Below are 15196 nucleotides of genomic sequence, written 5' to 3'. Positions count from 1 at the left end.
AAATCTTAAGAATGATCAATATTCAATGACAGAAGAAAAAGCAGAGTGAAGCTTGGGAGACAATGAAGATAGGGACACGAGAGGAAGATGAAGTAGGTAGTCTTCAAAACATATGAGTGAGGAAGTATTGGCAATATAGATCAGAATGCTGTAAAGAGCACACCAGCACGTAGCCTTGTCAATAGCAGTGGCCCAGCCTGGGAAATACAGTCACACCAGCACTACTTCAATTCAGCTGAAAAGCTTTAATACGGTTCTGATTAACATTCTTGTGCTGGACAAAGAGAAACGTATATTTTACATGGACCAAAACAAGATATGATGGAAGAACCATATCCATTCCATAAATACAACTTCTAGCTTGTTTTCCTTACAACCTCAGAGAGCACCTGAAGCAAAATTAGAGTAGACAGTATATGCAAGGGAGTGCCCTGCCATTTCATTGTTTGATTTCTAGCAATACGGAGAGTGATTTATTTTCTCTTTATTTACAGTATGGTGGTTCCACTCCCAGTTTTTCTCAAGCCTCCCATTTCTTCCCAGGCTTTTATTCTCTTTTGCCATTACTTTTGCCATGTGGGGCCAAAACTGCAATCAATTATTCAAGCAAAGCACTGAAAAATTTGATGAAGTATGGAATCAAGTTCCTAATCCATCTTCTGTCAGCTTTCTTTTTTCTCTATTATCTTAATCGCTTTCTCCCAGTTGATACAACTTCTTTGCAGAATATGCTGGCGCACTTACTCTCTTTTATGCTTTTTCTATGTCTTTTGTTTCCTTTTATTCTTCCATGCTCTTCTTCCGTATCTCCTTTTTAACCACTTCATGTTGCTTAGCAACACCCAGAATGACACCAACAAGGTAAGGTCCCACTGCTTCTAGCGAGTCTCACCTTACAAGGAACAAAAATATGATTTAACTTCACACTCCCAGTGAATTCACTTCCTCAGTAGGGCATGGGTCTCAAATTCACGTCTCACTAATCTGATGTTTTCCTACAAAAGCTAAGAACAAGTCAAACACACAGAAAACTGCAGCGTTTCATAGGATATTTGGATCTTCCAGTTTTACTCTGACTTTGGTAACCTGTTGAAATAACAGGAAAGCTAAAATAAGAGCTAAGGTTTTAGACCCTGGCTTTCCCAACACGCAGAGCCAGAGATTCCTCTGTCATATAGATGACCAAACTGCTACACTCAGTTATGAATCCAAACTTCATAAACGTTGGAAGACGTTTGGATTGTGAGACTTAGTCTGGCCACAAATCTAATTAAACGCCATCCAGACATTTCCAGTAAACATCTTTAATATCCCAATTTTTATACCAGGCTGCTTTTACCCTTGGCATAATGTAATAGAAACAAAACAAACAGGCTAAGCTACTTTTTTTTTTTACCCCCAATTGTTTTGAACAACTTATTTAACTAGAACTATTATGAAGAAGGGACATGAAATATAGTTCCCTATCTGTCACAAGCTGTGATCAATTCCAAATCACGGAAGAGAACACTATGATTAGAACATGGCTATGTATCGCACAAAAAACAGGAGTGTAAAAAAATACTTTTTTTCCCTACAAAAGCACTTTTGCAAGGTAGAACGCTCATATGCACTTCTGGTCTTCATTGAAATGTTCTACTTCTGAGGGGGAAATGGAAAACAATGTTTTTGTTTAAAAATATGCCTTTAAAAATCAGTTACTGGTTAAAAAGATGTTTTATTGTTTTGAAATCTGAATACATTTGGGATTTGATATTCACACATTCTCCCAGAATCATTAAAAATGTTTTTTGAAAAAACAAGGCCTTTCCCTGAAATATGCTCACAAAAAAGGCATTTATTCAGTAAAATTCCTTGAAAAATAACTGGCATTTTCACACTAGCTTCAGAAAGAAGTTAATTTCCAAACTAGCAAGGCGCTACACTGGACTGAGAAATCCTGGCTTTGTATTTATAAAGTATGTGTATAAAAACCAGAGAGGATAAAGAACGCAATACCTACTCTTATATCTCGATAAATATCTTTAAAATAGATTCTTTGATCATTAATCATACAAACGTTCAATTAACTATTTGATTTCATTGGGCTTTTGTTCAGCCCCTGGAATCACGTAATGTCAGCCCTGGAGATACTTTTATTCAGCAAGCGGAGGTCACAATGAATAATACTTACTCAGACAAGTAAGGCTTTTAATTAGTATTTTTAGGGCCTGGTTCAGTAGCCCTTACCCATATTGAGTAATATTCACTGCACAAATAGTACTGCTGTTGCAGTCATATTAATCATCGAAAGCACGGGTGAACTAAGCACTAAGTAACAACTCTCTTGTTTATCCAAGTATGGCAATTTTGCCCCGCGTACCTCCTGACATACAAAACTGCCCTTGATTACTAATAACCTATTGAACAACAGTATGCTTACATAATATATAATTATTGTTATACCGGACTACATTTTTGTATTTTCATTATGGCAATAAATGTGGCACCAAATAACAGCAAGACTGTGTCCATGCTAAAACTACATACTGATCTGTATACTTTTGCTTCTAATAGATCTATAAAACACAACTAAACAAGTAGGTGAGGGAGACGGATCCAGTTCGGAGGTCTGAATATACAGCAAAAAATGCACCAGTCTAACACTAGCATACAAGCCTCGTACCTTCTAACGCTGAATCTCTCTCTAGAGAGAGTTCCTGGTTCCTGGTAAAAAAATCTGCAATATACTTGAATTACATAAAAAGGAAAATGAGAAATTACCTCTGTTTCTAGGTATCCCTTGCTTTCCAACAAATACATGTACGTAAATAAAGTCAGGATAACTTACCAGGAAACACGATCCAACAAATAGTGAAGGAAAACCAGTATTACTCGTTCAGTTCTATTTGTTTCTCACCATCCTTTTTCTCCCTTTTGTTTTGACTTTCTGTTGTACACAGTAAGTCCTCATGTATAGATGTATGTATATATAAACATATATATATGCCCGCCCTGAGTATACAAAGGATTATATATGGTGACTAATTCCACTCTTGCACTGACCCTGCTACCAACTGGTTTTAAAAATAAATCCAAATGAATGAAAATGGCTTAGAATCATCCCCAGGAAAGAGACCATAAAGCTCCACTGCCACTGAAAATAAAATAAATAGACACCTTGGTGTCTCAAGTCGAAATCTAAAACTAGCTGGTGTGGAGATATATCATTTCCCTTTGCTCTGGGCTTGAATCTTCTGGGTTTAATTCCGATGAAATTCCCATGGATGCGGGCGAAAGTTGTGTGTGCCTTTTGTTACTCAAAATTATTGGCTACTTAAAAGTCAGAGTAGCAGCCACAGCTATGGGAGCAGGGTTACTGGTGTCAGATGCATTAGTGATTGCAGAAAGCTCATGGTCTGCATAATGCACTTCCATTCTCTGTCCTTTACAGGAGAAAGCCTGCTGCCATCTCACCGAAACCCAAGGGTTCAAGGAGTTAGGTCCAGGCTAAACCCTGTACATCAAGTAATCTCTGTACTCTTTTAAGGCACAGAAATGCAGACTGTCCTCTCTCTATGAAGGGGGAACATGCCAGTGGTTACTGCGATCTAAGGAAACACATTCCCTAACTCAGAAACACTCTTTGAACTTTGTGGCTGAGATCAGTACCCCCAGAAAATGTTGCGGGGTTTTTTTTTGTATTCTGGACATGGTTTGCCTTTGGGGGTTTGTTTGGGTTTTTTTTTAATGCCATCCCTGTGTTTTACACATTTCACATTTTAGCAGATTTTTAATAGCAACTCCACTTACAAGTGTATTTATAAAAGCAAATCCCTCTCTTCTATCACACTTTTAAAGTGAAGCAGCAAAATATTCTGAGTGCGGCATTGCCTGTTCACAACGTTTGTATTCAAGCTGATACTGGCAGAAGTTAGAAGACATACCCCAAAACCATTCTGCACCAGGTCTACTGTTCTTGGTAGGTGCCTGTAAGAACTGCAAATAAAAAACCTCTTATAACTGAAGCTGCTTGTTTCACACAGTAATGCCATTATCTTACTTATGTTGATGCAGTTCAAGAAAAAAACAACGGCATGTCACTGGTGAAACTAGGATAAGCAAAAAAGAGATGCCAACCGTAAGTTTAAGGACAGGCTCCCTGGATCACAGTGAGTACTATGCACTGTACACTACAAAGCCAGCACAACTTCCAACACAAGTTCTTAACTCTCTGCCTAAATGTATCTTCATTTAAAAGAAGAAATTCCTTTCTAGCATGGCAACTGTTCTGAGGGTTATTCCATATGTAGAGCATTTCTTTTTTCAGGAGGGTGTTAAGATTAGCTTCATGTTCTCTTGCTAGCCTCGCCTTTCAGTACAGATGCTCCTCTCTCACATGAGGCATTACAGGCAACTATCTGCTCCCTAGGATGTCGCATTTCTGTGCAAAAGAGTTTACACAAGGTGGAAATGACACTATGTTTTTCAGATCAAGGAACGAAAAGCGGGTCTCTGTAAACTAAGCATACAGGGGAAGGTGCCCTTCGGATCAACAGGTCAAATGAACATTTCTCACAGCGACTGGAACCTCTACTTTCTGAAAACAACACTATGCAATGTTTACTCAAGTGACGTGCCCGTTAAGATCAACAGGAGAAACGGTGGGTATAGAGGTAGCCCAGTAACATGGAACATTTTAAAATCTTCATTTATTTCTGCTGTTTGTAAGCCTTTTCTCTCTGCATCTTTTTTTCCAGATAGCATACACATAAAGCATGCATTTGTTTTATTTTGTTCTCAATTAAAAAAATAGGAATCCTAAGAATTTAATCCTTCCAGACTTTTCATCCAGTCATTTCCACCAAACACAGGGAAGAAAACAACATTACAAATACACCAAATTGCCCCCGAGTGAGTTTATGTGCCACTAATAAATTAAATACATTAATGTTGACAAAGGAATGAGAATTCCTATTGCAAATCCTTCTCACTCAGTTCACATTTTGGTTTTAGAAACTTCAGCTGGACTAATCATGTCTAAGGCAAATGAAAAACAACTTCTTATAAGGCTAAACAATTGGAAGTATACAACAAACGGTATTTCAGGCTATGCAACTGTCTGCTTTAACAAGAAAGAGGAAATCTTGCAAGTCTGTCTTCCTCGCACGCTTGCACAGTGGCAGCCGTAATCTAGTTCTGGACCTTCTCTCCACCCCACAGGCTTTCTGTGAGCAACCCTGGTGGATGCAGAAAAGGTACGACATTACCACACATTCAAAAAATACACTGCATCTGAGTTGTTTTTGAGGAATGTGCTTTGCGGAAGTCAGAAACTTGCCCCCGGGCTGCTTTTAACACATCCTAAAGAGAGTGCCTCCTCTTCCCAGGACCAAAACCACCCCACCTCACACCGAGGAGAAAGCCATCGTCTGTGGAGCGGTGCTAAACAAATCGCCTTGGAGGATCCCTGGCACAGCCACGTTCCCCATCCCACCCTGATGTAGGCATATAGACCTCAATCTACTGTAAGGACAGGACAGAACGCCATTCTGAAAGGGTTTGGGGTTCCCCTTTCTCCACCAACACCACTAGCAACATCATCTCATGGGGAAAGAAGCTTCGCAGCCCATTTGCAGATGGGGAAATCGGCCAAACCCCTACGTTCCACCCTGGCGAAAACAGACCGACAAAAGGCTACGGTGGCTCCAGAAAGAAAACCTCTGTATTAAAAGCCAAATAACACAGAGCTACAATAATAAAGACACACCATCTCAACTGGATAATACAGTGTAAAAGGTCCGTTAAAGTTCAGCTTCAGCAATAACTATATATATATATACCGCTTCAGTTCTTGATCCTGCCAAAAAGTCTTCCCTTTCTGTAAATAAAGAAAAAAAAACCAATATTCATCTACAAAAAAAGCTACTCCGACTACAACAAACGCGGTTGGATGGGAGGGATCTTTTATTTCTTGCGTTGATTTTGGGGGCCTTCTCTTTTCTTTTTTTTTTTCTTTTTTCTTCTTTTTTACTAAAAGGTTTGCTTAAAACGGATATTAAAGATATAAAACGAGGATTTGGCCGGCCCTGGCGGCGGCGGCGGGGCCGCTCCCCTCAGGGCCGGGCCGGGCCGGGCCGGGCAGGACAGGGCGGGCCGGGCACTCAGGCGACCCCGCGTCCGCCCGGGGCCACCCCTGACACGCTTGAAAAGAGAAAATGGCGGCAGGGCCCGTCCCTCCACACCACACACGACGAAGAGGAAAATGGGGGGACAGTCACCGGGCGAGAGGCTACTTGGCGGCGGCGGTGGCGGTGCCGGCGGCGGCGGTGCTGCGGCGCTGCTCCATGCCGTTGGGCAAGAAGCCGGCGATGATGGGCACCGGCCAGATGAGGGCGGCCACGCTCCACACGATGATGACCAGAGTCATGAAACACGCCACCAAGGTGGACTCGATGGGCTTGCGGTTCAGCCGCCAGCCCGGCTCCCCCTTCAGCTCCTCCAGGCTGAAATCCAGGCAACAGAAATTCAGCGGCTCCCCTTGCAGCCAGTACTGGCCGGGCTCCGCCGCCGGCGGGTAGGAGAGCGAGGAGGAGGAGGAGGAGGAAGAGGAGGAGGAGGAGGAAGAAGCAGCGGCCTGAGGCGCGGTGCCCCGCAGGCGCCCGACCCGGCGGCCCCGCACCCAGCTGCAGCCCACGCAGAGGCGCAAGTCCTGCTGGGCGCCGCCGGCCGCCAGCCCCAGGTGCTCGATGAGCAGCGGCGGCCCCACGCGGTGGAAAGCGGCGGAGAAGAAGGCCCGCCCGTGGCTGTTGGTGGAGAAGAGCAGGAGGTCGCACTGGATGCCCAGCGGGCGGCTCCAGCGCACCAGCAGCGAGCTCAGCATCTGCCGCTGCACGCTGATATTGCAGTGCGGGTCCTCGGCGGGATGCGGCTGCCCCTGCGGCTGGGGACGCGGCTGCTGCTGCCCGGAGGAGGTGGGAGCGGAGGGGAAAGGCTCTCGGCTAGGACCAGCCGGCGTGCCCGGGCTGGTGGTGGCCGTGGCGGTGCTGCCTTCCTCCTTGCTTGCTGCCCCGTCGAGGTCCATCTCGAGGCCGGGCAAGGAGCGGGAGGAGGAGTTGGCAGCGGGCAAGAAGAGCTCTCGCTCCGGCTCCTCCTGCCCGCTGGCGGCCGCCGAGGGGCTCCAGCCCTGGCCGGGGGGCAGGCAGGCGGCCAGCAGCGCCGGGAGGAGCAGCGGCAGCATGGCATTGACTTAGAGCCGGAGAGGAGGCAGCGGAGGAGGAGGAACGGGAGGCTGCATGGCGCTGCCGGCTGCCATCTGGGGAGGGGAAGGCACGCCGCTCTCGCCCAGAGAAAGGGAAGGAGGGTGGGGGCAGGCGAGGGGGTGGGAGCGGGGCTGGGGCTGCCGCGGCGGCGAGGCGAGGCGAGCCGGGAGCCTCGGTGACGGCAGCGGCTCCCCCCTTCCCCGCCTCCTCCGCCCCCGGCCCGGCCCGGCCCGGCAGCGCCCCGGCGGGAGGAGCCGTGAGCCCACCCCGGCCCCCCGCTGCCGCCGCGCTCCGAGGTGCCGGCCCGGCACCCCCGCAGCTGCCCTCCCCGGGGCAGGCAGCGCCTCCCGGGACCCCCGCAAGGCAGAGGCGGCTCCTCTCCCCTCAGGGGACCGCTCTCCCCTGCCGCCCGCCGCCGCCACCACCTCCTCCGCGGGGGGAGAGCTGAGACCCCCGGGCCCGCCGGGTCCCTCCCGTCCCGCCTCTCCCGGCCGAGCTGTGGGGCGGGGGTTGCGGTGGCAGTCGGCTCTCCCCCTCCTCAGAGGGGCTGGGGTGGAGAAAGACCATCCCGGAACGGACCGCACACGTTTTCATTTCGACTTTATAAGAAAAGAGAGGCGGAGGAAGGGAGTTCGGGCTGTCAGGTGGGGTGCCGTGGCTGGGTTCTTCCAGGGATGCTCTGCTGAGCCCCGGGAGCTGCTCCCGCAGCCGGGCATCCACAGCCCGGGCTGGGCTTGAGGCGCACGGCATCCCGCAGGCGGGCGCAGCCGGTGCCTACAGCACAGATTTGAACGTGGAAGCTTATTACAAGGAGCACAAAGCTGCATTTTTCCAAAGGCTGCTTTATATGCGTGAGTGTTTATAATCAAGCTAGATACTCCAGCTTCTTTCACCACCCTGTGCTGGCCATAGTATAAGACTTGCTGTGTTCCAGTGACATTTGGAGGCTCGAGGAGAGACAGAACTGGATGACACAATTGATGAACATTCCTTAGCCTGTACCTTGGGCAGACAGCTGGGCAGAGTTACATTTTCCTGGCAGGCATCCAGAACTGGGACTCTCTTCTTTGCCTTTGCAGCCTTTTTTTTTTTTTTTTTCAGAATTACAGATGCACAAGGGAGACACAAATACAAAAACTAGGCTTTCCCAAGTATATATAGGACAACTTGTGTAAACGATAGAACTGAACTCTGTAAGGCGCTCCTTTGAGGTTGGCGTTGGTCCTGTGTCAGACACGGTCCCACGTCAAAGCAACACAAGGACACATTCTCACTTGGAGAACAAGTTCCTGTAATACCACTCTCAATTCTTTCAGATGAATGAGGGTAGAGAGTAAATTTTAGATTTGCTATAATTCACCATGAATGAAGGTAGTGAATTAGTTTTCTTTCAAAACCCTTGCCTAAATACATCATGACAAAACCCAGAGTTGTTTGCCTTCTATTCAAAAGAGACCTGAGCACCAAAATGGACTTGTGTTCACTCCCAAATTATCCCAAAAGGTATTGTCCACCAGATGTCTGTAGTTTGGCTATGTTTTTAGTTCGGCTTATTACAGAGAAACGCCTGATGAAGCATTCAAAGCAAGCTGTCCGGTTCCAGTTCTGGGTTTTTGCTCAGATGTTACTATAGAGTTAATACAATTTTCTGTTTCAATGTCTCTTATTTAAGACTTCTCTGATACTTTTTGTTGTCCCTTGAATGTGTCTCTAGGTACATCTCCTGATGTTGTCATATTCACAGTCCCATGCGTTTGTATGGCTGTAAGTTTTTCTTTTGTTGTATGTCTGTAGACCCAAAACCAGATTAAGAGAGGGCTAGTGTGCAGCGAATAATGCCAAAACTGTGAAAACTGCAACCACTCGTGCACAAATTACATTGCGTTGGGATTTTGGCACAAAGGACTAGAAATGAAACTAAGCCTCATAAATAAGATTTATCTCCTGAACACTGTTGCAGTATGTGGGTGGCAAATGTTCTCTGGCTGAGCTTCAGTTCTTTTGGTCTCAGCTCCCAGCATCCAGCTGAATGCAGCCAGGGGGATCTGTGAAGCAGTTTGGGGAGGGAGAGTTGAGCTAAGTTCTTTTCCTGCAAGAAAAGATAACTCGCCACAGGATGGTTAAATGCATTTAGCATCATTTAGACTGCCGTGGCAAAGAACTAAAAGAGGGCAATTTATTTCAGGTTGGAGATGCATAGGTGCCTCATATCTGTTCCTCTTCATCAAGGAATAATTGAGCAAGTGGGTAGAAGAAGCAGAAAGTATGTCAGATCATTGGTTACAGCCACTGTCCAGCAGGGCCCTTTACAGATATCTCATTTATAGGTCTATCAGCTATAATTAATCTCTGCATGGATTCAGTCATTCAAAGAGTTTGCAGCACACTTGAAAACTCTTTAGAAGTAATATTAATATATAGCTCTGTTCTGTGGTTTTCAGCCATAAATCTCAAAGAGCAAGGCAGTTTTATGGCTGGGGAGGCTGAAGTATAAAGAAATCGGGGGCCAGCCAAAGGTGACCTACAAGTCACAGGCAGATCAGGATGTAATTTTGCAGTTTTGATTCTATAGATATAACTAGAACTATAATATGCACCGTAGGTCACAGTAGCATTTGTCAGTGTGGTAGAGGAGGTGTGAAGTGGGCTATAATGATAAAATTTTAGAAGGGAATAATGAGGTAACAAGACAGTAGGAGTTTCATGAGACAGACTGCAGAGCTCTTGGGAGGATGAAGACTAATGGTAAAGGACAATCAGAATCTTTGAGAGTTGTTTTAATGACATTTTAACTAAACATTTTTCTTAAAGTAGTGCTTGTGAAATACTTCTAGTAAGATGAAATCAAGAATAAGTATTTCTGCCCAAGTGCCATTAAAATTGCATCTCATGAGGGTGCTCATTTAGAGCCTGAAGTCTCATTGCAGCTAGTGGAAGCTGACCCTAGGCAGGTACAGATTCCAGAAGGAAATCCATAATCAGATTCAAGTAAAATCTTGTGATCCTCAGGCAGCATTCCTCAATTTGGCAAACTTATGCTGATCTGCACTGAGGGAAGGGAATAACTGCGGAAGGGAATAATTCCTGACAGAGGAGGCGCTTTTGAGGTTGTCATTTCTGAAAGGAGTTGCATGTGGGAGAGAAGATGGGAAGGTGGTGGAGTAAGGGGTTGGATACCCAGCTATATAACATCACAGAGATATTTTTCTGTGGAAAGACACCTACTGTCAATTACAGGAAAAAAGATGTTAGGAGCGAGTAAGTATAGCGATGCATTACCCATCTCTGTAAAAGTGCCAGGTAAATAAGGAGAATTTCACAGTCAACAGCTGAAGAGGGAGGTGAGGTCAGGAGAGAGAAGTTGGTACTTGACTCCTTTTCTGAAAAGAGCAGTTTCAGTTCCGTGAAAGGAGCAGGATCCAGTCATTCTGGGGATTGTTCTGAGAGAGGTACTTATTCCCAGCTGAGGAAAAATGTTTCTGTGATATACTTTAGAAGGCTTGGTTGGCTCATGTTTTCACAGCTGATGTTGGGGGAGAATCTCAGAGGGTGGGAGCTGATCTTGTGATGGCTGTGGAATGTGCTCTTTGAAGAGTCATTGATAATCAGTGGTTTGCTGGTTGAGGAAGGAGCTCAGGGATGTTTCGTACTGCCCGCCAACATGTTGCTTTGGTTGTGAGCACAGTGGTCAGAACCTTCTCTCTCCTCCTTCTTGCTTGGTATTGTTGTGGATTTGTCAGAAAATATTTGGGATGCAACAAAGGCCACTGAAGCTTCTGAAACGGATAGTAGAAGCTGGTTGGACTTAGCGGCTTGCTACTGCTACATCATGTCAGAAAGATTTATCTGCAGAAAACAGAGATCATGTGCTGCACGGAACAAGCCAGGGTTTTGTACCGCACTTTGTATGAATATCAGAAGCCCAGACAAAGGGAACAGCCAGTTGGCAAGCAGGCTGAGAACAAGGGCATAATCTCTCCAGAGAAGTCAACACACCTATCTCAGCAAAGACATCATGTGCCGTGCATTTCTATCAGCAGCAGATAGTGCCTCCACACCACCCTCTCAGTTAGACAAGCACAGTTGTCTCTGAAGCCATAAAATGACCCACGTCGAAGAGCTGGGGCAGATGACTGCTATCTTAAAATACCTTTGATATACATGCCCCTTTTTCATTAAAATATTGAAACATTTTCAGCCCAACCTTAACCTCAGTCTTTAACCCCTTATTCAGATCACCACATGCTCCTGGGTAGCTGAGGGAGTGAGGCAAGGCAGCAGGGAAGGTGAGAGGACTTGACCAGTGAGGGCCAGGCTGGGGCTATTTAGCCACTGCATGTCAAGATGGGCTCTAGTGGTGCTCCCACGGTCTGCAAACCACAGAGCTGGTGGAGCGTGGACCAAAAGAAAGCAACTGCCATCAGGAATCTAGAAGAATTACTGAAGGAGTTATCCATGGCATCACTACGAAGTCTAATCCAGCTGCAAATCAGGTTGCTAGAAATCAGGAACACATTGTTCAGAGCATCAGGTGGTATCAGTAAGATAGAGGGCCTGCAGGATGAGGGCTCCATGACCTTCGAGGAGTACTTAGGAGCTCATGTCCAGAACTCCGTTAGACTCTGTGTTGTACTAGCACAGACTAAAAAGACCGCTTCAAATCTGAACATAAGTATGAAATATATGCAGAGAATCCTAAAGGGAATGTATTAATAGACTTTCAGAGCTTTTTTTTTATTTGTAGCATGCTTTATATAGGTTGAGGCTTTTAGACAAAGATCAAAAAGAAATGACAGGAAAAGAAAACTCAGTGGAAATGAGTGTAAGAGAGAAGTGGTCCAAAGAAAAAACTGTGCACCTCCACAGCTGAAGGTGATCTTAAAACAAGACCAGACTGGCTTGAGGTAATCGCAAAATAGAAAAAACCCTGAAGCAGTGTTCTAGGAAGACTGGATTCATGTTCTTGCCTAGGTTCCCCCTTGCAGGTTGAAAAAGACCCTCACTCATGTGAGAATTCCTCACAGCTGAACTTCTAAAGCTTGTGCAAGATTCAGCTCTGGACTATTATTTATTTTGTCTTGCAACTACCACATTTGCTTATTTTAAATTTTATTGGCCAAGATCCTGACTATGACTATAACCTGTTTTGCTTTATATTTATTTCAGCGGTAAACCTATCCAGTGTTGGAGCTCAGCTGAAACTGGCAAACTTCGGATCTGGTATGTCAAGAAAGATAATGAATCCAAATTAAATGGTCTGTGCAGGCAGAATTGAGGGACCGGCAATCTGAGTAATTTTTAAGAAACCTCACAAAGGGTTAAAGGGCAATGTAACACCTTTGTTCCCACCAGAATATACACACTGCAGGACTCGGGGCTACTTTCTGCCAGGTCACTAAAGGCCATTGTAGGGTGGGTTTCACCAGGTGTCACGCTTTGCGTGTTCACGAAGCACAGATGTTCTCAACATCTGGGTGATCCCCGGGGTTCTGGGCAAACCCTGACATGTCACAGCCATTCTTGATGGAAAAGAGATGTCAGCTGAAGTGGTAGTTGTTTAATGCCAATGCTGTGGAGGTACTAGGAACGCGAAAACATTTTGCATGATTACATATTAAATTGTTCTGCAAAATATTTGTGCATAAAATAGCATTCTTTAACGGCTGTTTTATGAATTTGTCTTTGGAAAATCTAAACATTTACTACAACAATACATTGAAAAATAGCTCCCTGGAAAGCATTTAGTTCTGCAAATACTTTGAGTGTTTCCCAGCCTGTTCTGAACGTGGCCCTAGGGCTTGCCTTTACTGTTATTTATTTCTGTATAGAAAAGGGAGACAGGTGCTGAAGTCTGGAATTAGTCTGCACTAAGCAGACGTGGGTTTGGCACTCCCATGAGCTTCCCGTGTGGCCTCAGTCTCTCTGTGGCTTTGAAATCCAGCTATAAAATATAAAATCCTGCTTCCATGAGAAGCTGCAAGACACTTGGACTGTGAAGCAATCCTGTTCCGCAGGAGAGGAAGACAAGCTGCTCCACAGGTCATTTAAGAGTTGTTTTGCCGTACTGCACAGAAGGCAGGCAAACACAAGACATTGTCAATTACAGTCTGTATCCTAAAGAACTTCTCCAGAAAACAAGTGGATGAAAATCAGAGTTCAAAGGAGAGGGTGTGATACAGATTGTGTGTGCAGCTTCTTAGCCAGCCTGCAGCCCTCATCATCCTCTGCCCTGCTGTTACTAGCTGGTGCTTCAATGCTGTGTGCTACGTGACAGAGACATTATAAAGGAGTCTACAGCAGGGACTTTACTGGTTTCACGGCAGGTTTTTGTCCCCAGTCATAAAGGGAAGTGTACAATCGAGAAGCAGAAATGGAGCTGGCAATCGACAAAGTGAGGGTTGGTGGAAGAATAACAAATACCAGGGCTGGTGTGAGGCAGGATTGAATTGTGAAGGGCTTTCAAAGTGAGAACGAGGAGTTTGCATTTGGAGCAGTGGAAGAGGAGAAATGACAGAGAACTGTGGAAAACTCTGTGATGTGCCCAAATGAATAAACTTGAGACAGTTCCAGGTGCTCTAGCCAGAGAGGAGATTACAATGGGGAAGATGCACAGGCCTTGGCTAGGACTTTTGGCAGATCAAGCTGAGACGAATTGTGATACTTTAGAGATGCTGCATGAGACAAATCAGTGACATTTAAAGCACAGCAGCATCAACATCATCAGTAAAATTAGCAGTAAAAAATAAACTCCTCCCTGCCTCCAGACTGTGCATCAACAGCTTCGACTGGGGCTCCCAGAGCTGCTGTAGCTGTTGGTGTGCAGAAGCAGAGACCCTGGGGTTCTCAAGGAGCACTTGGGTACCATTTGCAGTGGTCTGCGTACTAGTCATATACGTGACCCTGTTTGGGAAACTTTGCCTGCTGTCCCTTCTCCAGTGAGACACTTTTGCTGTATATCAAAATGGGAAAAGAGATTCATCTGCCTCCGTGAGTCAGCAGAACTGCATTAACTCTTTACAGAAGTGTCACTGCCAGTGAGTGGGGCTGAGTCATCCAAGCAGACACAAGTGATGCCCATCCTTTCCTTGAGCTGGGCAGCAGTCCTGCTGCGTCAAAGAGAAGGTGGTTACATTTCCCATTCCACTCATCGGTCCAGCATCGTCATTATTTGCAGAACAACAGACAGCCTGGGCTTCAAATAGCAGATTCAGAAAAAACTGCCAGCTCTTTCTGGGTTAGATAGGAACCAGATTTAAAAGGAAACAAAATGTTCTTTGCTTCTAGGGAACTCGCTAGTTCACACTACTTATTTTCCCAGCAATGGCCACAATGAGTATGACATTGCAACAATTGTCTGAGCCATAATTAGGCACTCAAAACCCAAGGCTAGTGCTCAGACATCCCTGTTATACCTTTGTTAAGCTGAAGTAGCTTTATGGAAATCAAGGGAGTCAGAGCTTCAATTCCTAACTTCCAAAGCACTCTTGTCCTAATCCAGCAAAGTCAGTACATGAACAAAGCGACTGATTGCTTTCAGCAGGACCATGGCACTCATAAATGCGATTCTGTGTGATACAAAGGACTGAGTCCTTAATGCGGGGGTACACAAGTAAGAACAAATGCAGGTTTCAGCCTTTAAACCTGATGCATTGAACAAGCAGCAGAAGAACACAAGCTCTTCAAAAACAAAGATTTTCTCTTTTCATGCAAATACTCCCGATGTTCTGAATCAGAAGGGGATGCTTAGAAAATACATGCGGTACGAACAGCTTGCTCTCTGAAAGATCAATATTCACTCAGCTTTACCTACTCTTTCCGTGAACTAATAATCACAGAACAAGTGGGGAATATAGCCTCTGATGTTATGTGCCTGGTTCTTCACTGACCTGACCAGCTTTAAAAGGTGTGCCTGGGTTTTTACTATGTCTTAGCTTGATTCTGCAAATTAAAGAGGG

At 45.4% G+C, this 15196-nt stretch overlaps 1 protein-coding gene across 1 annotated transcript; it reads right to left on the bottom strand.

Moving 5' to 3' along the window:
• Positions 1-230: 230 nt before the first annotated feature.
• TMEM158 (transmembrane protein 158) lies at positions 231-7357 on the bottom strand. The gene has a single exon (XM_063325357.1). The coding sequence runs from the start codon at positions 7217-7219 to the stop codon at positions 6272-6274; it is 948 nt and encodes a 315-aa protein (XP_063181427.1). The 5' UTR covers positions 7220-7357; the 3' UTR covers positions 231-6271.
• Positions 7358-15196: the final 7839 nt, after the last annotated feature.

This window comes from Chroicocephalus ridibundus, chromosome 2 (assembly GCF_963924245.1).
Source record: "Chroicocephalus ridibundus chromosome 2, bChrRid1.1, whole genome shotgun sequence".
In the NCBI taxonomy this organism is placed as follows: Eukaryota; Metazoa; Chordata; class Aves; order Charadriiformes; family Laridae; genus Chroicocephalus; species Chroicocephalus ridibundus.
The sequence above is the reverse complement of the archived record's forward strand: the minus strand, read 5'-3'. Positions and strand labels throughout refer to the sequence as shown.

What these genes read in the sequence shown, in the direction of transcription:
- TMEM158 (XM_063325357.1), bottom strand. Translation starts at nt 7,219, where the DNA reads ATGCTGCCGCTGCTCCTCCCGGCGCTGCTGGCCGCCTGCCTGCCCCCC.